At 34.3% G+C, this 23,768-nt stretch overlaps 1 protein-coding gene across 1 annotated transcript in view; it reads left to right on the top strand.

The window, feature by feature from the left end:
- OTUD7A (OTU deubiquitinase 7A) overlaps positions 1 to 23,768 on the top strand; it is a 414,523-nt gene that overhangs the window by 226,349 nt on the left and 164,406 nt on the right. Inside the window, exons 4-5 of the mRNA XM_074236215.1 lie at positions 7,003 to 7,058; positions 9,130 to 9,190. Of these exons, the coding sequence (XP_074092316.1) occupies positions 9,162 to 9,190 (29 nt within the window). The 5' untranslated portion in view covers positions 7,003 to 7,058; positions 9,130 to 9,161. The remainder of the gene's footprint in view (positions 1 to 7,002; positions 7,059 to 9,129; positions 9,191 to 23,768) is intronic.

Below are 23,768 nucleotides of genomic sequence, written 5' to 3'. Positions count from 1 at the left end.
ATATGAGAGTTATAATTTATAGTATCCCCCAAACAAAGAAAAATTCTCAACATGAGGGAACATAGTTATAGTTTGGGCTAAAAATCAATCATACATAACAGTTGTCATTTAAAATGATGACACATCCTTGAGGACCATTTACTTCACCATTAACTCTAAACAAGGGGATGTAGAGAACTACTAGAGTATTATCCCTGTCATTCCGGACACTATGCCTCTCATTGAAGTCTAGTGTATAACAATAGTGTTACTGACTACTTTTTCCCCAAAGTTGATTCATATTGTAGGTATGGAACTCAAGATTTTTTTCCTCTTATTTTACAAATAATGTAACCTGCTTACAGAAAAGCTTCTCCATTTTACAATGAAGAAACTTAGAGGAAGTATCATCCAAGGTCCTATGATTTCAATATCAGAGCCAGAGTTTGAACCTTCATCTTCTGTCTCTGTTCAATGGTCTATCTATCCAGATCAGACTGACCAGCCATCGTCATTTCTCCCTCCTCTGAAATTGAATTACAGTACTACCTGCATTATTGTTTTAATTTTTAATCTCAATGGAAGTCAGGAATCATGTATTTTTCTTCCTTGTATCTGCCATTCGTATGGCAATTGTTCAGTTATACTTTGCTATCTTGCTTCTTTGATAGCCTGCTTATTGGTTTAATGAAAACTCATGAAAAAGCAGAATTTTGGCCTGAAATTTTAAATAATATTTTTTCTCATTTAAAATTTTTAATTTCAAAGCATGTCCCTTTATTGAAAATTTCAGGAAGAAAGATTAATGTGGTTTAATGGAAAGTGTTCTGATTTTGGAATCCTGGGATTATAGAATTAGAACTGAAAAGAAGTCAGTGTTATTGAGTCCAACCTCTTCATTTTTACAGGAAACACAACCCAGAGAGGTCACACAGGGACTAAGTAGCAAATATGGCATTAGAACGTGGTCCTCTAACTCCAGAGGAATGATCTTCCTACTGGTTTTCCTAATTTCTAGGCTTAGAACATCTATTGATTAGTTGTGTCATCTTGGCAAATCACTTCTCAACTTTAGTTTGTAAAGGCAAGAAATTGGACTATGTCAATTCTAAGGTCCTTTCCTGACTTTCTAAGTTCAGTATAAAGAACTACCAAATAGAAATATACCAAAAAAAGAAACTTGAAAGAATAAAAAGTGGGAAAGCATTTAAATTTTTCTTATGTATCAAACAATGTGCCATGGTCTGGAGATAAAAATAGGGAGAAACAGTTCCTTCCTTATAGTAAGTTAAGTATAGGGTAGATGGGAAGGCCAAGGAATTTAAAAGTTATAGTAGGATGGCACCCAAAAATATCCTTGGACACTTCAGTTACCCAGATATTCAGATAACAGTACTGGGGGACCAGCAGGATGTAGACGTTGGGCGAATGGTCATTGGTTTTCTCTATGATCAAAAAAAATGAATTAACTGGCTTCCATCTTAGTCAGTCTATGTGAGCAGGCAAGCAGACTGGGATGGGGTTTTCTGGGGGGTGTTCCTCCACTAGGGGAGGAGTTAAAAGAAGTAGACAGGTAGAGTAAGGAAATAAACAGATGGAGTAAGGACTTTCATCTGTATTTTTCTGAATACTCTGTCTGACTTAATGAAATCTAGTAGACTTAACAATAGCTTTTTTGACTACTCTACTGACTTCACTCAAGCCATATCCAGGTTCACTACCCTCTGGCTTTGATACAATGGTAACAGTTATAATATAAATACAACCAGACAACAGCAGTAGTTACATAGGTGCCACTGGGAAATTCCCATCCTCACCCCTATCTTTCACATCATTGTGACAGATATACCTTTCAAAGATAGACAGAGACAGAGACAGAGACAGAGACAGAGACAGAGACAGAGACAGAGACAGAGACAGAGACAGAGACAGAGACAGAGACAGAGACAGAGAGAGAGAGAGAGAGAGAGAATGAATAAGATAAGAATGAATAAGGTTGGGACAATGTTGTGTCATGTGAGGTATTTGTATCAGCACTGGGAAATCAATAAAGACTTTAGGAAGAGCAGGACATGAGTTAGGAAATGTATTTTGAAAGGAAAGCTTAGATAAGGGTAAAACTTGAAGTAGGGCATCACTTATTATGGTAGCTTTGACTAGAGAGAATACAAATGTGAAAGGTGTTGTGGAGATAGAATCTTTATTAAAATAAGTGAATCAGTGACCAGGGTTAGGAAATAGCTACCACCATGTTGTCTCTCTAACTGAATTTCAAGACTGAGGACTAATAGATGACTTATTCCTGCTTTACCCCAGAGGCCTCTCTTCTTGTGTGTGGGAAAAATGTCCAGTCTTGGCCAGTAGCAAAATGATTTTCATCATTATAACCTTGTTATCAATGGTTTCAAACTGCTGAAAAATTTTCCTTCAGGGCTGCAACTCTCCATATTTGGTCTTGTGCCAAAAGGTATAGTATTTGAGTGAAATTGGTCTCGCCAGTCTTCCCTCAGGGGAGCATGGAAATATATTTTTTCTGCTTAAAAATTCAGTTCCCTTCTTGGCTCAAACAACTGAACATATAACCATCAACTTCATATCTAAGTCAGTTTCAATAAGGAATCAAATCTCATAAAATGTTAAGATGTTTGAGTTAAGGTAGGAAAAGTAGCTTAAATCTTACTCTTAGAGTAGAAACTAGATGAAGTTTATGGAGTGTTCAAGTTCATTCTATCAGAGCTGTGCTTCAAATTGTTAAATCAGAGAAGGAAGGAATTAGCAGTTTCTAACTAAATGGTTACTTTATATTGCTCTTCCGAACAGTAACATGGTCATTTTGAACCATATTTTTCATATTCTTTTCTATTATCCTAGTTAGGAAATGAAATGTACAGTAAAAAATAATAGACTATGATTGTTTATCATTTTAAAATAATAAAAATTAAAGCCAAATCCTATTAGATAACAGAAATGTCTGTTTAACAAAGTACTTCCAAGCTGTAGCCATTGGCCTACATACGGCAAGAAGAATCACAGAATGTTCAGCGATAGAAAGGATGGTCAAGGCCCTGTTCATAATTACGTATAATCTAAACATACAAAAACAAGGAATTTTAAAAGAATGAGATAAACATGGAATAATATTTGATGCTAAAGTTTTTAGTTACTGGTAAATAGCGAAATGACCAGACCTTCATTTAGGTATATCACTTTAACAGTTGTAAGGTGTATATATATGAGAGAGAGAGAGAGAGAGAGAGAGAGAGAGAGAGAGAGAGAGAGAGAGAGAGAGAGAAATAGAAACAATATTTTTGCAACTGATTGGATATGTAGAGTGAGGAGCTGTCAGCTCTGAGGTTATAAGTCTGAGTGACCAAAAGGACGATAATGTTCTGAGGAGAAATATGGAAGTTTTAAACAGGGGTGAGTTTGGGAGAAAAGATGCCATGATGAGCAGCTAGGTGGCACAGTAGATAGACCTGAGTTCAAATCTGGCCTCAGACACTTAATAATTACCTAGCTGTGTGACCTTGAACAAGTCACATAACTCCACTGCCTTTCAAAAAAAAAACCCAAGATATCATGAGAGTTACTTTCCCATCTCTTCCACTTCGTCCTGTAGTACTTCATCTCACAACAAATGATGAAGAGGATGGGATTCTTAATCACTTATTTACTACCCTTAGAATGCAAGTCTCACCCTTCAAAGAGTTCCTGACACAGTGTTCTAGAAGATAGCAGTAAGAGATAGGATAATGGGAATTTTTCAAGTATCACCTATACAGTTGCTACTGTTGTTGTTTGTGGTGTAACTGCTATCAAGTGATGCCAACTTGACTCAGGAAGGAGGAAAATGGGATCTTGTACAATTACAAGGAGAAGACAAAATGGGCCAGAGTTGGAGGTTAATGCAAAATGTCCCAGGATTTGCTTTTGTGGAAAAGACAGAATATATTCCAGAATCCCACACTCTGATTGGTTGTCTATACAACTGTTGGGATTAAACCATCAACACCCCCACCCTCTTTACCATATCCTGACCTCTGCTTTGGAGACCATTGTTATAGTTTATCTACTTCTTAAATCATTACTTTGTCATCAAGTATGTTATCCTTCCCTCTCAGATTCCTGCCATTTGTAAATTTGAAAATTATGGCTTATTTTTTTTATCCAGGTCATTATTCAAATATGTTCATTGGCCCAATGTCAATCACAGATCCCTAGAGCACAAGTAGATATCCCCTTCTCACATCCAGTTACTGATAATTTCTCTGGGTATGATCATTCATTCAATCAGTTCTAATCATAGTCATATTATTGTCTAGTTTATTGCCTTCTATTGTTTCTACAAAAATATGAAGATATTGCCAAATAACTTTAATATTTGTAAATGATATCTGCAGAATTTCCATGATCTACCAGATGAATAACCTTGTAAAGAAAAAAAAAAGAAAAGAAAGGAAAAAAGGTTAGTTTGACCTTTAGTGAATACAAAGGCTAAGTAAGCACTGCTTCATAGGTCATCCTCTCTAGACTTTTCCCATGAATCTTGCATGACCAATTCTTGATAAATTCAGGCTGACTCTTTGCAATCAACATTCCTGTTCTACATGTTCTAGTCATCCCTTTTAATAATATATTCTGGAATATTTTCAGGAATTGAAGTCAAGTTCCCTGGCCTCCACTTTGCAGATTTCATTTTATTGAAAATCAATACTTCTTTTTTCATTCTCCATAATCTAGCAAAAATCATTGAAAGAGTCTCAGAAGTCCTGTCTGCCAGGTCTTTCAGCACCCAAGAATGTAATTTGTCTGGGCCAGATAAATTAAACTCAACAAAGGCAGCTAGGGTCCTTCTTTTCTACTTTTTTTTATCTTGGGTATCAACTTTCTAGAAACCATTTTTATACTGTCTTTTTCAATCTAATTATCATTCTTCTTGAAAAAGAAAACAGAAAAAAAACAAAACTGCAATTACTATCATTTTTTCTCCATCAACCAGAGGAGCCAACTTACTTCTTTTTTTGATCCTCCTCCTTTTACCTGATAATAGCATTTGGAAAAACCAAAAACCACTTTTTTGAGTATACTTAGCTTTCCTTACCAGTCTTTCACTTTGTTCTGAACTTTAGCACTCCTGAAATTATTCTCATAGCACTGAACTCCATTTCATAGTCATATTAAAAAAAAGGAATCAGACCATCTAGTATCTATAATTGTATGACCTTTGAAGTTCCTTTTAGTCATAAGATTATAAATCTAAATGGTCTGACTCTTGACATGAATGTGAAAGTGAGGTTCAGTTAAATCAACTTAGATTTGTCAGATGCATATATGTATATGAATTGATTTGTAAATATGACATATAGTGTTATGTAAAATGTAGTATTGTGTCATACAGTATATAAATTTTAATATGGTCTGCAGTTGTTTCAGTTGTATACAACTTTTATAATCCCATTTGAGATTTTCTTTGCAAAGATACTTGAGTAGTTTGCCATTTCCTTCTCTAATGCAGTTAATAGGTATGGACTCTGAGACAAATAGGGCTAAATGACTTGCTTAGGGTCCCACAGTTGTTGAGTGTCTCAGGTCAGATTAGAATTTTAGAAGATGAGTCTTCCTGATTCCAGGCTCATCACTCTCTCCACTGCACCACCTACTTGCCCTCCTATATTATAATATATAAATTACATCATTGAATGTAATATAATTTACCTATTATGTGGTTATAATAATTTATTTGTATAGTTATGTTTGTCTTTGACAAGTTTAAGTTGATTGGTGAATTGCATTATAATATTAGGTAGTACAAATGTATGACAAAAGAATTTGGTTAGTTCCTGGAGGTCATTATAAAATGATTTGATTTGCTATCATTATAAAAATGATTTGATTTGCTGTCAGTATGCAAACAGGAAAGAACAGTGCCATGTTCACTAACCAAACTCAATAATTTGTGTTTTTATAGTAGAATAAGGTTTAGAAATTATGTTTCACCATATTGTTACCTGCCTTTGACAGATTAAAAAACTAAGATTCAATGACCTTGTCACTTTTCTTATCTTATTTAGCTTTCATTGTGAAGATTTGAATGCATGTCTCCTCTTGATTATAAAGCTATTTTTTTCTTCTACACCAAACTGCCTCTAAATAATAGAATTATTAAGGACTCCCAAAAATCATATGAATAAGATGATTTAAAACTACTTTAAATAAGTGATGTAATTTAAATAAATGATGTAATGAATTTCTACTAAATCATTGTTCAAATATGTTCATTGGCCCAGTGTCATACCAAGACATGATAGACACCATAAAAGATGAATAGCAGAAAAGGACTTTTTTTGAAAGTCATAGGCTCTAGTAGCAGCTAGGTAGCATCAGCCCTGGAATCAGGAGGACCTGAGTTCAAAACTGGTTTAAGTACTTACTAGCTGTATGGCCCTGAGCAAATCACTCTACCCCTGTTTGTCTCCAAAAATAAATAAAAATTTTAAAAAGTCATAAACTCATAACACTATAGATTTAGTTTGAAAGAACCCCAGCTCCATCTAGTCCAAATCCCTGTAGACCAAAGAAGCTATGGCTTATTTAAGATCACTTAGGTTGTAACTGACCAGAGTTGAGATTTGAATTCAGGACCTCTGTTCCAGAGGAAAGGAAGGTTTTCCCCCATACTTTATCAGGAGGAAATTGTACACTATAACATTTTGCTTTATTATAAAGTTCAAAATCCCAATTTTGTCTCATTCCTTTTGGTTTTCATGCAGTTGAATTCTATCCTTTGTTACTTTTAGCAAGATTCCTGTTTTGTTTGCAAATAGACTACAAATCTGGGATACAAGGAAATGCACCATTAACATGTATACATATTTGTGAAATTCAAGTTCCTTATATTATCCTCAAATTTATAATTTTGGTGAACCAAAAAGGCATATAGTTTAAACAAATGACTATAATTGATGATAAATGCATCAACCTGATCTTTATTAGTGAATTTACTCATTGTTTTTTGTGTTTCAGCCATATGGATTTCAAACCATTCAAAAATTCATCATACAGAGGTTGAGTATATTAAGGTAGGTTTGTATGACAAAAATTGAAACAAAAATCTTTTTTGTGCAAGCACATACATAATTATAAAACTGTTCATGACAGCTTTGTGGAATGGTTGTATGTCAAACATGTTGCTGCTGATTCTTAGTGATGAGATAATGTCTCTGACACCTGAGTCACCTGAAGTTTAATCATTACTGATAGACTACATGTATTTATGTTAGTAAAGTAATGTGTTTTTTTTAGTACAAGTCAGGACAATTGACTTCATGTTTTCACAGTCTGAAAAAGTTCACTTTTAAGTTCACGTTATCTCCTGGAAATAGATCATTATCCTTCCCTGTATTTTTAGCATTAAATATTCTAAGAGATGCAAGTTGGACAAAAACTAACATTTTGCTTCTTTATAAAGTTCTAAAAGTGCTTGTGATAAAATTCACTCCTAGCTTTATGCATGAAAAAATTCATTTTAGGACGTGCTTTTGCCTTGTCTTTTTTATACTTTGTGAAAACCATTAACAGGCAAGAGCATGAATGTCAAAGATCTTTATGAATTTACTTCTGAACATATATGTCTTTAAATATTTTATTTGGTGAAGCATTTTCAATTGTTCAATCTGGGAAATGTGAGTTTTAAATCTAAAAATGAAAAAAAAACCCAGCTTTTTCATTTATATGTATTTAGTTTGGAACAAGATTTGCTATTAAAACTCTTCTTTCTTTGTTTAACCACAATGACCAAGCCAATGAACTTTTTCAATTATTTCTCTATACAGAGATGCTGAGAATAGTCTACTGAATACATGAATCACTTTATCTTTTTGCCTAAAAAATGTAGTTGAGATAGGAAGAGTAAAATAACATTTATAAAATACTTAGATCTTTTGGAGACTAAGTTCCATGCAAATAAGCAGAACTATGGCATTTATCTACCATACTTACTGACAAAAGAATCCCCAATAGCATCGATATTGGTGAGTAGCCATAGACTCTGGGTTACATCTTTGTAATTTTTTGGAAGATTTAAAATAGCTTGAATGAATTTGATTAGATTTTAGAGATAATAAGAATATTTCATCATTGTCTAATAGTACCTTACTATTAAAAATACACAATTTAAAAGCATGTCCCCCCTATACCCTGTCCTTAGAATTTGCTTCAAGGGCTGTTAGTCCAAAAAATGAGCCTTTGTTCTTGTAAAATTTAGTTTGCAATAAATGATAATACCATATCCTTTTAGCATAAAATAATCTTAACTTTTCAAATAAGATTTATTTGAAACAAATAAGTTATTATTACATTTAGCTTATATAACATAATGCCATGTTATTGAAGTATTGGAAGCCTGAATTGCTCACATGGGATCCCCTTAAGGTAAACAAGTCTTGCTAAAGAAACATTCTCAACCAAACTGTCTCATAGGTTAATTTTGGGTAAAGATGGTGTCAGAGTCCTTTTTTATGTCTTGTGCTTTGGCACGCAAAAAGAGGGGTTATATATATTTTACTTGGCTTCAGAGGACAAGAAAAAAATGCAAGGAGGCAAACTTAGGTTTGCTATAACGAGAAACTTCTGAATAATTAGAGCTCTCCAAAAGTGGAAGGGGCTGTCTCTGGTATTTAGAAGGTCTCAGTTGAACTTGTTTAAGTTAAATGCACGTATATGATTCTATCATAAAGACATTCTGCAATTTACAAAATCCCAATTGACAAATGAAATTTATATTTGATCAGATGCTGCTGCCATTCTTCTTTCCACTTTGCTGATGGCACAAGTCAGAGATGACTAGTATCAAGGAGAATTCCCATTTTTACTTTTAGACAGGTGGTCCACTGAATCTGTAGCTTAAAAATATGTACTCTCGAACCCCAAGTTGAAATTCAGGATGCACTTTTTCATGGATTCCACTGAGCCTTATCTTGGCATAGTCAGAAAACTCCAGGAACCAGACACCTGCCTAGCTACTAGACCTCAAATAAATACCATTCTGCCTGACCCTGGAAGTAGTCCACTCAACACTGAAGTGAGTTTTATGGCAAAGTTGACATGATTGAAGATGACTAGCTCACTCTTGTCTCATTCTTTTATAACCAGTCTGTTCCGGGGCTCTACCAACACTCTCCTTGATGACGATTAGGCAGAACCAGGAGCAGAGGTAGGATACCCCCTCTTGCTTTATGCATAGCTTGTCCTCCCCCAACATCATCATTATTTTTGCAGAAGTAACAATTGACTACTATATAGCTCTACTCATCCCAGTATCTATACTTCTGAGGGTTTTAGATCACCTTGTGAAAAGAGCTGAATCTTGGCCCATCTCCCTACTCTCTCATTCCCATTTATATCTTCTTCATTACTTCTATACTCTTACCCTAAAGACTCCTATCTTCCCATTGTTCCCTGTAATTTTGGACAAATTGCCTTTCACAACAGACCTGTTCCCTCTCCTCAAGAAATAAATAGTAATAATTTTTGTTATTCAGTTGTTTCAGTCATGTTCAACTGTTTATGATCCAGTTTTGGGTTATCTTGGCAAAAAATACTGGATTGATTTGTCATTTCCTTTTCCAGCCCATTTTACAGATGAAGAAACTAAGGTAAAAAGGGTTAAGCAGTTTTCCTAGAATCACAGAGTTAGTAAGTGTCTGAGGCCCGATTTGAACTCATCCTGACTACAGGCCCAGCCAGCACTTTATCTACTACTGTACCATCTAGTTATCCCTAATTATAGAGTAGCTAGCCTTTAAGCTTTGCAAAATTCTTTAAATATTGTCTTATTTACCCCTCACAATAATTCCATGAAGTAGGTACTGTTATCAATCTCATTTTACAGATGAGGAAAATGAGGCACCGAAAGGTTAAGTATCTTGCCCAGAATCTTACAGATCTAGTAATTATTGAGATAAAATTTGAACTCAAGTTTGATTCTTGAGGGCTAGGCTCTTTCCACTGTGCCACCTAATTTTGGCCACCTAAAATAATATACCTAAAGAAATCATTTTGTATTTTGCATTTACTTATATAAGTACACATTATTTCCTTTCAATCTAAAAGGCAGGGACTATTTCACTTTTTTCTTTGTTTGCCCCAGGGCCCGAGACACTGTCAGCCACATAGAAGTAGCTTAATAAATGCAAGGTTGAAGTGAATGGAAAATGACTATATTCTGATTCAGTGATACTTTTAGTGCATTGGTATAGAAGTCCAAGGAGTAGGTATGTGGTGCCATAGTTCATAGAGCACTAGGCTTGGAGTCAGGAAGTTCTGAGGTCAAACACATTTAGTAACTGAGCAACTCACTTAACTCTGCCTCGACTTCCTTCTCTGTAAAATGGGGATACACTGGAAAAAGAAATGACAAACTTTGGTATCTTTGTCATGTAAAGAAGAATATGACTGAATGACCAAAAGAACAAATAGAAGTCTGAAGATTTGAGTTTTAAGCTTGGTCTTCATTTCCTCTTGTTGAACCTCAGTTTCTTCATCTATAAAATAATCTCTAAGTAGCTCCCTATTTCTATTAGTTTCATATTATGGTGACACAGTGTTGTATATTAAATGGTTTTGGGGGGAACCTAAGCACCATTTTAATAATTTGTTTTTAAGGATAGAAAAATGTCTTCCTGGTAAATAGTTATCCAAATAACTAATTTGACAACAAACATTTGAAACACAAACTACTTTTAAGTTAGGGATTGCTAGTAGTGGGATAATGTCATATTTTCAGGTTTCAATCAAAATGTATTTGCCCATAGCATAATTCTTTTAGATTCAGTCTGATTTCTGGCTTGGGTTAATTGGCATGGCTGACGTACCTGGTACTCAGAACATTCCTGCAGCAGAACCCTGGGGCCTACCTTAATTTTCACTGAACCATAATAATCAGAATTGGAAACATATACTGAAGCATGTGTACTACCAACACAATAGGCATAGTGAGTTACGGGTCCAGTTCCCCCGAAAGTTTCCTGGTTTGGCTCTCATGTGATGAATTTCTTTTCTGGTTAGTAGGGAGAACAAAGTAAAAAAAAAAAATTAGGAAGCAACAATCTTTCTGAAATTAGAAATATTGTGTGGATATACATTTTTATGTCAGAGACAAGAAAAGTTGTATTTTGTAATGAATTCCATCTTTTGTTCATACCAACATGTACTTGGTATGATTTATTTTACTGGATGACTCTCAAGTCATCAAGAATAAAATGTTACTAAAGCTTGGTTAGTATTTGATTGTACATATCTGAGTAATCAATGAAGTCATGGATTAGAGGAAAAAAGGGTTATCCTAAAGGAAACCCACTTAATTTTCTTTGAGATGAATTTTTACATCCATCTTCTTTTATGCGTGTATATGTACCTATATGCATACACATATATGCATATAAATGAGGAGGGGGTGTATTTTTTAAAATTCATTTTGAAATTAAATACAAAAATAAAAAAACATATTCATGTACACAGCCCAACATAAAAAAGGAGGATTCAATATAAAACCATGAATTTCCATTTCACACAGCTTACTTAAATTTGGAAAAATTAGTAACTAAATAACTACACATAATTTTCAAAACTACCCTGTTTTCTATGCTTCCTTCTAAATTTTCTTTTGTTCTCTGCTGTGAGCTTTTTTTCTCCCTCCCCACCCTGTCCTAGATAAGGCTGCCATTAGACACAAATATACGTGTGTACACACGCACACACACACACACACACATTCATATACCCTGTATGTACATGGTATTTTCCTTCATAGTCCTTGTAGTGGTTTTGATTATTTAGGGTATTTACAGTACTTGAAATGACTTAATTGTTTCAAGTTGTTTTTAGGAAAATATTGGCTGTTGTTATGTGTACAACATTCTCTTGGTTCTATTCATATTCATATTCTATAAAACTTCTCCCTTTTTTCTTCTACCCCTATCTGAGTGTGTGTATGTTTATGTGTTTGTGTGTGTGTGTGTGTGTGTGTGTTGGTTCTGACCTATTATTTCATGGTTCAATAAGCTCCCTCTACCAATTCTAATTAGCAGCTGATTTCCAATTTATGGTCTTATAGAATTACCTGAGACATTGAGAGATTAAATGAGATAGCAGTGATCATAACTACAATGTGGCAGAGGCAAGATTAGGTCCATTCACTGTATCACTCTGTCTTTCCACTGTGCCACTCTGCCTTTCCACTGTGCCATTCTGCCTTCCATTGTGCCACTCTGCCTTTCCATTGTGCCATTTTTGCCTTTCCACTGTGCCACTATGCCTTTTCACTGTGCCATTCTGCCTTTCCACTGTGCTACTCTGCCTTCCATTGTACCACTCTGCCTTTCCATTGTGCCACTGGAGAGTATTAAGCAGGATCAGAGAGAAGACATACAGCCTTTTGCTGCATGTATATATATTCAGGACATAAACACACACAATATTTTTCAAGGATTGACAATTAAATCAACATCAGCTCTGTAAAAGTAAAGGGACTGATAATCTACTGCCCAAAGGTTCTATGCAATATATTTGTAATTTTTACTCTCTGGCTCAGTTGGAACCTTTGTTGATACTACTCATAAGAATAATAATAAAAATAATATAACAACAACATATATTGCATGAAGTTAGGTAGTATGAATGTTTTTATCCCCCTTTTACAGACAGAGGACAAGGAATTTAAGTATATTTCCCAGACCTAGTAAGCAATGTAGCCCAGATTAAACTTCTTTATGCAAGTCAGTTCTCTCTCCACTACATGACACTGCTTTCTCCCTTCCATTTGTCCCTTCTCCTTTTGAACTAAGTGTCTGACTTTTATAACCATCTTCAGAACTTGGATGGTCATGCAGAGACTAAAAGTCCCTTTTCTTGTTCTGTTTTTGCACCATACTTATACCTGACTCTAAGAGTCTGTCTAGACTTCCAACCTTTCTCAGTATCATCTGTCCTGTTGGTGCCTTAATCTAGATTATAACAACTCTATTTAAACACAAACATATACATACACACAAACACACACACACACACACACACACACAGTAAAACAGGATAGTTGGAAATAAATTACAACTTAGTTTTGTGTGCGCACCATCAAAAGGCAAATTTTCTCATCAGTTTCTTTACTCCATTGACAAGTTCTAAAGTCCAGAAACGTTCAATGATTCTAAAGCCAAATAAGTGCTTTCTGTTAGCCCAGGCATTGGGCTAAGTCCTGGGAATACAGACATAAACAGAATAAAATAAGTCCCTGTCCTCAAGGAGCTTACATTCTAATGGTAGAAGGTAAAACATAAAGGGAAACTGAAATGTGTGGCTGGGGAAAGATGATGGTATCCAGGTACTTGGTGGGGAAAGGAATGAAATGATAGAGAAAGTCCAGGGAATCTTGAGTGTTAACATTAAGAAGAATGAAGACCTGTTCAGCTTGAACATTCTTCTTAAAATGAAGTTTCCAGATGGAAACAAAATATCAGGTGGAAGCCCCTCCTGAAGGCTGAATAGAAGTTTGGGAATTACTTCCTGTAGAAGGTGGGGATTACCTGAAGGTAATCCAGGAAATAGAGATAAAGAAGTATAGGGTTTGAGGAATGAGAGTCTAATGAAGATGCCTAGAATTTGCAGATGGAGTATATTTTGTGAGGTGTAGTGAGGAGCTCAATCACTAGATCCTGAGGAAGGGATATTTGTTATAAAAAAGATTGGATCTATCTATCTGTCTATCTGGGGGCATAGGAAGTAAAGTTATGAGGGACTTTGAATGCCATTTTTCTATTAGACCCTGAACTAATAGGGAGCCACTGAAGTTCATATAGTAGGGAGATGATGTGGTCAGACTTTAGGAAGATTACTTTGATAGCAGAGAGTGAGTGGACAATGGATTGGAGTGAGATTGGGAAACCAACCAGCAGGCTATCCTGCTAGGTCAGTTGTGAGGTGATGAGAAACTGTACCAAGATAGTGGCAGAGTCAGAGGGCCAAAAGAGATGCTATATGGGAGGCATATAAGATAAGTAAAATCAACAGCCTTTGGCAACAGATAAGTTACAGGGATTAAGATATAGTGAGGAGGCTAGGATTTCACCTAAATTGTAAATCTCAGTAACTGGGAAGATGGTAGGATTCTTAACATTAATAAGGAAGTTAGAAAGAAGAGAAGCTGGAAAGATATTAAGTTCAATTTTGGAAATTTTGAGTTTACGATGTCCATTGGATAGCCAGTTGGAGATTCAAGACTAGAGGTAAACAAAGAATTTGGTAGATAAATGGGCAAGACTCATCAGCATAGATATATGATCATTGAAACCATGGGAGCTAATGAGGAAAGGTAAAGTTCAATCTTTGTTTTTACAGGTATAGAAAGTTCAGAGGTCCAGAGAAGTTAAGTAGGTAGTAAGTAGCAGATTCAAACTCTGATCCTCTGTTTCCAAATTTAGAATACTTTTCACTGTATTATGTTGCACACTAGTAGAAGTAATTTTTATAGTCCTATGGCTTATGGAGTTAACCATATCAAAATTGTGACTGTTATGCACTTATGGACAAGTTTAGTCCTCTTTGTTTAATGGTCAAAGACTGAATAGCTGTTCTTCAGTAGCTGTTATATGTATGGCATAACATATGGTGGGGCCCATGTGTGGAAATGGGAAGGAAAGTCCCTCAAAATGCATTGTGACAGTCACATGATCTGTTAGATGATAGATAGCTACATAGATAGATAGATAGATAGATAGATAGATAGATAGATAGATAGAGGAAAGCTCAGGCATTTAACTGCTACTGTTAATGCTTACTGTGCCAGATATTGTATTAATTGCTAGGAATAAAAATACAAACAAAAAGAAAAACAATCAGGGGCAGCTAGGTGGCACAGTGGATACAGCACCAGCCCTGGAGTCAAGAGAACCTGAGTTCAAATGTGGCCTTAGACGCTTAATAATTGTCCAGCTGTGTGACTTTGAGGAAGTCACTCTTAACCCCATTGCCTTAAATAAATGCAATTTTAAAAAAAGAAAAGAAAAAACAATCTCTGCCCTTAAAAACTTTTATTTTTAAAATTTTATTCTGAGCTTAAGAAAACAAATATGGTCATAGCAAAGTACAATAGAAAAAACATAATTCTACATGAAACTGCAAGTCTGTTACGTATAATTTGCTAACACACTCTAATGGGGGAAACAATACATTAAAAGAAGCTGAAGTAGGGAGAGGAATGACCTATAGATACATAGAGGGCACAGTGAAAAAGTTGTCTGGGGAGTTAAGGATTGGTCCAGTTTTGAAGTGAATATGGCTGGCATGGGGTGACATAAATATGGAAAAGATAACATTTATTTTGATATTTATATTTATAAAATGAAGTGTATTCAGAGTAATTGTGAACCAGATTAATTATGAATCTGCCTGTGTTTGGGTAATATGTTGTACACCAATCCATTAAAGATTCTGTTTATCAGAAAGAATTTAATAAGGGCCATGATGCATATGATACTATATTCAGCCTTTTACAAAGTCAACAAATCTAGTAAAATTTCAAGCCTATAATCACTTACAATCTAAAGGGGATAAAGTTCAGGAAGTACTAGGTACAGAATGATGAAACATTAGAGAGTAACCTTGGGTAACCTTTGCTTTAGATATCAACTTTGATGTTTTAATAAGGGCTTGCTTAATTGTATTTTGAATTGCAGTGCAATTAATATACAGGGTCTAATAAGACAAGGTGATTACATGCAAGATGTTAAATATAACTAGAAAGCTAATTACTTATCGTATGTTACCCTCTGTAAAGAATGTAAGTGAGCTCCATTGGAGTTGAATAAAAGAACAAGTTTAAGGAGTCGAGTGGGGTGCCTCCACTTAGCCAGGACTAGCTGTGAAAAGGAGATTAAATTTCAATTCAGCTATAGAAAGAACATTGCAAATGTCATGAGGCGTTGTAGAGTTGTGAATAGAAAGAATGGCAAATTGTCCAGGAGAGGAAGAAAATAGGACATTTGGGAGGGGCAGTGGAGGTTAGATGTGTCATCCTCTAATAATTCATTAGTTAGGGATGAAAACAGTATTGAGGATCTTTAGTTCATTTATTCCACCCTGAAGGACCTACCATACTTATGGAGAGTCAACACGTCTGTCCTAAAATGAAAAAAAAGGAATAGACTTGTTATCCTTGACCTCGAAAGTATTGAAGTTAGGAAGAGACAAATTTAGATTTAATAGCATAAAAAACTTTCCCAACAAATATATCTGTTTTAAAAGTAGAATGTTTTGTCTTCAGAGGTATTGGAATGTCCCTCAATGTACCCCTAACTTTCAGATAGCCATAAAGGATTCTTCATTGGGACTGCTGTAGAGAGGTTACTGTTCAGGTATGGTTCAGACATCTAAGGTCCCTTCTCACTCTGAGATTCTATAATAGTGCAGCATAATATCATATCAATCATATGATCATACCATATAACAGATACACATATAATATTTATGTATTATTATATTATTTATATATTGTATGTTATATGATATATAATGTATATTATATATATAATAGCATATAATAAATAGTTCAGAAAAATGACTGTTAAAAAGAAAATCTGGCTAATAAATACATTGAGAAGGGAAACATGTGCAAGGCTGGTTGCTGCAAACAGTTTATGATATATCAAGGTTAGCTAGTGTAGCATTATTGGTTGCTGTTTTGTTTTGTTTTGTGTTTTTCATAGACAAAGGGACAGAGTCAGCCCTCTCACAGTACTTAGTACAGAAGAGGAAATATAAGTCTTCCCTGCCATTCAAGCACAAAACAAGACCTAGACTTGTTTTCAAGTAATTTCTCTTCAGTTAAGAGGCTAGGATGAATAATAGTAAATCTGTTTAATTTGAAAAATAAAATATTAGGTACTTAGAATTTTTTGGTCCATCAAAAACAAATGATCACAAACCTCGATTTTAATCAGCATTCTGAAAATTGCTTTCAAAGAAAGAAATCAGATTTTATTTATTTATAAAAAGATAATTAAGCAAGAGAGTATGTATGGTGGGGAGAGGAGTGTTGACATTAAGCAAAGGAGAGGTGTTAATCACTCTACCCCTTAACTATGCTGATATAAATACATATAGAGAGAGACAGATATATGAAATACACCACTATGATATTTGAGATCTATCACATCCGCATTTTACTTTTATAATTTTTATATTTTAATATTTATATACTTTGTTCATATATGCTTATATTATATATAATATAGTTATATTTATTTATAATTATGTTTATAATTACTGAGAGTAATTTTTAGTTTTAGGCTAGTCTGTGTAGGTTGTTTATTAGGAAGCAAAGAGAGAAAAAACATTTCACCAATTTCTAACTTTGATTTTAAATAGAGAACAGTTTTGACATTAAAGATGACCAATATTAAAAATTCTCCTGTTCTTGGTACCTTTGTAGAGAGTTGAAGGTATCTGTTTTTCAAATTCAATTTGATTAGTCACAAGTTTATTAAATACCTATCATATGCATGGCACTGTGGTAAAAGGGGTGGGCAAAACAATACAGGAAGAAAGTTTCATAAATTATAAAGTATCTTGAGTTAAAAAGAACACTCAATAGTCATCTGTTCTACATTATACCTAAATCATGCCTAAACAGTAATTTTCTTTGAAAGATAATATGTATGACAAATTATTGCCCAGCCTTTGATTTAAAAAAAATAACTCTGGTGAGAAGAAACACTTATTTTGGAGGAAATCTATTCAAATTTCACCTTGTTAGGAAGTAGCTTTTTTTCTTTCTTTTCCTTCTACCTAAATTTGCCATTTTGTAACTCCCTCCCATTCCTTAGAGTTCTACCCTCTCTTTTCCAGGCTGAGTCTTCCAATTTCCCAGATCATTCAACTGATCTCCCCATGGAATGGTCACTTTGCTAGCTTAGTTGGCCATATCTGAATACCCCCAAGCTTATGGGCATCCTTCCTGAAATTTGGTGACCAATACAGCATTTCAGATATTGTCTTCATTTTGATAAGATTCATTTCTTCCAATGTTATGTTCCTTTGTTAAAAACTGGGTAGAAGTCAGTCTCAAATTTCAGTACCCTCAGTCCTAATCCTTAAGTAGTCAGTCTGAGGAAATGAATAGTCTGCATCAATGACAATATGATAGATTATAAGAATTATAATGCAGTTTTACAAGGTGCTAAGAGAAAATTAAGGAAGAAAAATGGAAAGGAAGGAATTGTTAAGTGACTATTCTGTTGCAGGCACCATACTAAGTGTTTTACAAACATTTCTATGGATCCTCACAGCAACCCTGTGAGGTAGATGCAGTTACCTCCATTTTACAATTAAAGGAACTGAGTTATTAGAGGTTAAATATAACTTGCTCAGGGTCATTCAGGTGGTAAGTTCCAAATTCTGATTTATATTTAGATCTTCTTGACTCCAGGTCCTGTGTTTTCTTGACTGTGTCACCTAGTTGAAGAATTGACTTTCATCAATGGGGTAAAGGTGACACCAGAGTTAAATCTTAAAGAAAGGGGACAATTTCACTAGCATAGGTGCATGGAAATTTAAGAAATACACACACACACACACACACACACACACACACACACACACACGGAACAAGTATATGACTTTTTTTCTTTGAACTCAAGGACATCGAGGTATCTAAGCAAAGGATAGAACATGGAACCTGGAGTCGGAAAGATCTAAATTCAGCCTCAAATACTGACTAGCTGAATGACTTTTGGCAAGTTCCTGGAGCTCTTTCTGTCTCAGTTTCCTAATCTGTAAAATGAGAATAATCCTAGTATCTACTTCCCAAAGATATTGTGAAGGTTAAATGAGATAATAACTGTAAGGTGCTTAGCAAGGTGCTTGGCAAATGGTAGGTATTAATAAATGTTATCTATTATTATTGGATCCTGTTTAGCCTTAAGGAATAAAAAAAGAAAAATGAAAAGTCCCAGAATCTGAATACAAACTAATTACTTGAGAAAATATTTTATTTTAGTACTTATTAAGGCATAAACATCATACTACAACCCCAGGGTTTTGATATAGGACCCTGACTTGAGATCAGTAAATTTGCTAACATGAAGTTATAGCTGAAATTGTATTTCAAAGAACAAAATCTACAAACACAATTGGTGGACACTAGTGGTATCACCTTTGGTTTTGAAATGTTTATTTCAACTTTAGAAATGTGAATGGATTAAGAATAATAGGATCATCATAGTCACTTTAACCTTCTATTTACATTGCAGCAGTAGGACATGGAGATAATACTCTTTAATGGAATTTGAGCAAATATTTTTTGAAAATGTTTAGTAAAGCACTTGATGAAATGAAGAGCTCTGTGCTGGGTACCAGCTTAAAAAGATTAAATAAAACAGTCCTTGCCTTTGCAAAATTTAGTCTAGTAAAGAGACAGGATCTATGCGTAAATAATTATATAGTATATGACAAAGTTCTATGAAAATATTTAATTGGAGTTATTCGGGAAATTCTCTGGAAGTGACATGTGAGTTTAAAGGAAGAAATTCAACAAGGTAAAAGTGAAGGGAAGGCAGAAGGAAAAGTGGGAGCAAAATTAGAGAGTCAGGAAAGCATGAGATGTATATGAGAGACTATGAGTAATTCAGTTTGATTTCAATATAGAAGATATGGAAAAGAGTATCAGGAAGTAACTACTGTAAAGCTACCAGATTAAAGTGAACCAAGAATGCAAGGCAAAGGGATTTTTATTTTATTCATTGGTCAATAAGGAGTCTTTGCATGGTTTTGAGCAAAAAAAGAGCCATTATCACAAATAAGTTTTTTTTTTAATATAGAAGTCAACAGTTGTAGAAAAATCTCATTCTGCCAAAGTTTGAGAAGAGAAAGGAAGACCTTAAACATACTTGGCAAGCCTTAAGATTTAGAGGTGGTGGGGTGGCTAGGTGACGCAGTGGGCAAAGCACTGGCCCTAGAGTCAGGAGTACCTGGGTTCAAATCCGGTCTCAGACACTTAATGATTACCTAGCCGTGTGGCCTTGGGCAAGCCACTTAACCCCATTACCTTGCAAAAATCTAAAAAAAAAGATTTAGAGGTGGAAGGGAACTTATACAACTCAGATGAGGATATTAGGGTCCAAAGAAATTCAGTGACTTAGTGAAGACCACATAGTGTTAGAGTTGTGATTCAAATCCTGTCTTCTGAATTCAGATTCTGTGCTACTTCCACATAGTGCTTTTGCCTGGTTTTGCAATTTTCTTATATACTGGATTTTTGCGGTTTCCAGGTAATACTTACTATTTATTATTAGGTCATAGGGAAATAGTCTGATTTACAAGTATGTCACTATTGATAAAAGTGGCAAAGAAATGTAAATGTCAAAAACCTATTGCAAGTGGATTTACAGAACTCTGTGTGGAATAGAAACTGGGACACAACCTTCTTAGGAAGGAAATTTTTGCTCAGATTCTGTTGGTCTGAAAAAACTGAATTTCCTTCAGCTCTTAGATTCTTTAATTCTGTGTTTATTTATTGGGTTGTTATAAAGAAAGTGCATTATGCATTTTAAAAACTCAAAGGACTTTATAATATGAGTAATTATAAGTATGAGGTATAGTCTTTGGTATTTTTATCTTTTTGTTATCATTAATACCATTAGGGATCTCCGATATTTTTGTTGTGTGACTTTGAATACTTAGGTTGCTTTCAGAGCCTTTGTTTTTACTCATCTATTAAGTAAAGATATGAGTGCTTTTATTACATATGTTTCATATGATTGTTGTGTGGAAAATGCTTTATTAACCTTAAAGCACTACAAAAATGCTAGCTATTATTGTTTATGTTATTATCATTAAGATGGATAATGATGCCTGAAGGTTTAGAAGTTACAATAAACAGCAGTTAACTGTGAAAGACCAACAACAAAAAAAAGCAAATGTAATTTTGAATTTAAAAAATAATTCCTTTGGGAAGATCTGCTCAGAAGCTATTTGCCACATAGATTTTTATATTGAATTTTTAACATTTATCAAGAATAAACGTAAATTCCTCCATTTGGAGTAAAATGAAGTATACAATAATAGGGTGGAGATATGGCTAGACAAGTAGCAACAAGGACAATGTCTTGGAGTTTTAAGGGGGGGGGCAAACTCAGGTTGAATCAATTTTGTGATATAGTCAAAAAATACCTAATGAAGTTTTCCAAAAATATTCAAATGGATCTGTGATGTTATTTATTTATTTGTTTGTTTGTCCATTCATTCCTTTGTTTATTTATTGAATGATTAATTGCCTCTACCCATGCCTGGGTCGAGGCAGAGGAAGTCACCAGAATTCACTCAATGAGCTGGAGACATTCCCTAGTTTCTCCTGATATTGATATGGTATCAGTGGTCCACTCTGACTCTCGTTCTTGCCACATGACCTACCTATGATAGATTTCCTTTGAGGACATCTCTCCTTTCTCTTGAATTATGCATTATTTAAACTTTACATCTTGCCCATACTCTCTATTAACCTCTATGTGGTATTCATTTTTAAGTATTTGGAGACAGTTGTCTGCCATAGGTAGGCTGTTTGGTAAGAAAAATGGACCTTTGTTTCCACGGAAACAGGATCTTTGGAGGAGCTATGTAATTTTCAAATTCAGATGCAAATTATTGTGTATTTTTTATTGTTTTTTGTTTGTTTTTATTTTTTGTCCCATGCATATATGTGTGTATATACATATATTTTAACATATTTGTATATGTATATATGTGTATACATATTGATGGATAGGATTTATCTGGGAAATAGGAATTTTCTAATAGTGTTTCCTTTGTGGATTATCAGCCAAACACTGAAAACTTATAGCTTTCTCTTCATAGAAGCATAGATTTGGAGTTGGAAGGGACCTTGGAGACCATCAAGTCCAATTATTTTACAAATAAGGAAACTGAGACATACAGAATGTTAAGATTCACCACTGTTAGAAAGAGCAAGTGTCTTAGACAGGATTTTTGACTTAAGTCTTCCTGACTCTATACTGAGCACTCTTATCTACCTAGCTGTCTCTTCCAGAGGCCTCTGTAGCATCCCAACATTTGAGGGAGCATTCCCAGTGTGATCTCCAAATGGTAATATCTGGGATATAATTCTTTAATTTACATTTGAGTGACTTTCCCATCTCAATGGAATTACTTTTGGTAACCAGACATCTCCTTGTTTTATGCATCGGTTGATGTTTATGATCAGAGGCTATTTCTGTTATGTCTTTCATAGACTCTTGAATGATTTTGATAAAACTGAGAGAGTAATTTAATTAGATGTTTGACTTAATAACCCTCAAATGATGTTATAAATATTCAAATGGCCCTTGGCAGAAAAAAAAAAAGGTTTCCTGAATTAAATTGATAAAATTTCAAAATTGCCAAAAACCCTTAGTAAATGATATGAGAGGGTAAGTCTAGTTATCTAGGTAAGTTTGGGAGCATTAAAACACTAAGAAGGAAGTATTTTCTCAATGACCTTTCTGTCACCTTCTTCCTTCCTTCTACCTCATTCTACAAATGCATTATTAGCAAAAGGAATTATAACAAAAGCTTTTGTAATGACCTCTACAAGGTTAGAGTAAGGTTTTATTTTTTTTATTTTTTGCTTTTTGGTTCTGGTGTAGAAAGTTACCAATGTTGATCTGCAGCTATTCTCTAACTTACATTAATAAAGTTGTCTAGAGTATTAACTGTCTAGTAAATTGAAAATTGTCACATAGCTAGTACATGTGAGGACATAAACCCAAGTCTTTCTAACTCCAAGGCTACTTCTTCTATTTGCTATGCCATAATTTAGTCTTAAAAATAATTTTAGTCTTCTTTTTCAATTTCTTTCTTGTCAATTGCTTATAATATGTGGCATGATTAGGAAGAAAGACTTTATAATTATTTATCAGAGCAAATAATTTTTAAAAGTATCTATTGTGATGATCTATGTCATTTGTCATCTCTGTGTTCTCAGTACCTCCTACTGAATTCTTTACAGAATTGAATTGAACTGAACTTAAAAGAAAAATATGCCCTTTTAGGTTCAATATAAAATGCAAAATATGACTATTAAAGTAACAAAACATTTTTAAAAATCTTGTAACTCCACAGGAATATTTTCCCTTAAAATTGGTACCTTGTGAAACTATGTTTCTACACTACCTTGATTATTTGAAACATTTAACTTCTCTAAATAGACTGATTTCAATGCCAGTTTGAGACACCTAAGAAAATCAATCTGCTGAATTTGTTAACAATTGTCCCATCCCAACAGTTTTGTCCTATTTATTCACTGACCTTAATCAATATTCTCCCAAATCCTCATCTTTTTCCAGAAGTCAAACCCTCTTTTAAGGATGAAGTTTTATCACAATTGAGGACAAAAAAAAAAAGGTCTCATAGGTTTCTAAGAGAATCTCTAAGAAGAAATCCAGAAATAAGAGTAACAGCAGCAGCATCATTATATTAGGCATCTGGTCTGCCAAGAAAAAGACTATTTTTAAAGTCAGCACTTATTTGTATAGTTATTCCATGGTTTGTTCATAAATTAGTCCTTTAACTGGTCATGCCTTCTGGTTCTTAGCTTACATCTTTGCTAGCTACTATTTCAGAAAGAGTTTTGAAGTTTCTGTGACTAAATTACCTGTTTACCTTATGAAACTTTAAGAATGATTTTCTTCTTCAATCCTAAACCACTATGAAAAAGAAGTTTTTCCAGTAGATTTCACTAAAAGCCCCAA

This window comes from Macrotis lagotis, chromosome 4, assembly GCF_037893015.1.
Source record: "Macrotis lagotis isolate mMagLag1 chromosome 4, bilby.v1.9.chrom.fasta, whole genome shotgun sequence".
In the NCBI taxonomy this organism is placed as follows: domain Eukaryota; kingdom Metazoa; phylum Chordata; class Mammalia; order Peramelemorphia; family Peramelidae; genus Macrotis; species Macrotis lagotis.
The sequence above is the reverse complement of the archived record's forward strand: the minus strand, read 5'-3'. Positions and strand labels throughout refer to the sequence as shown.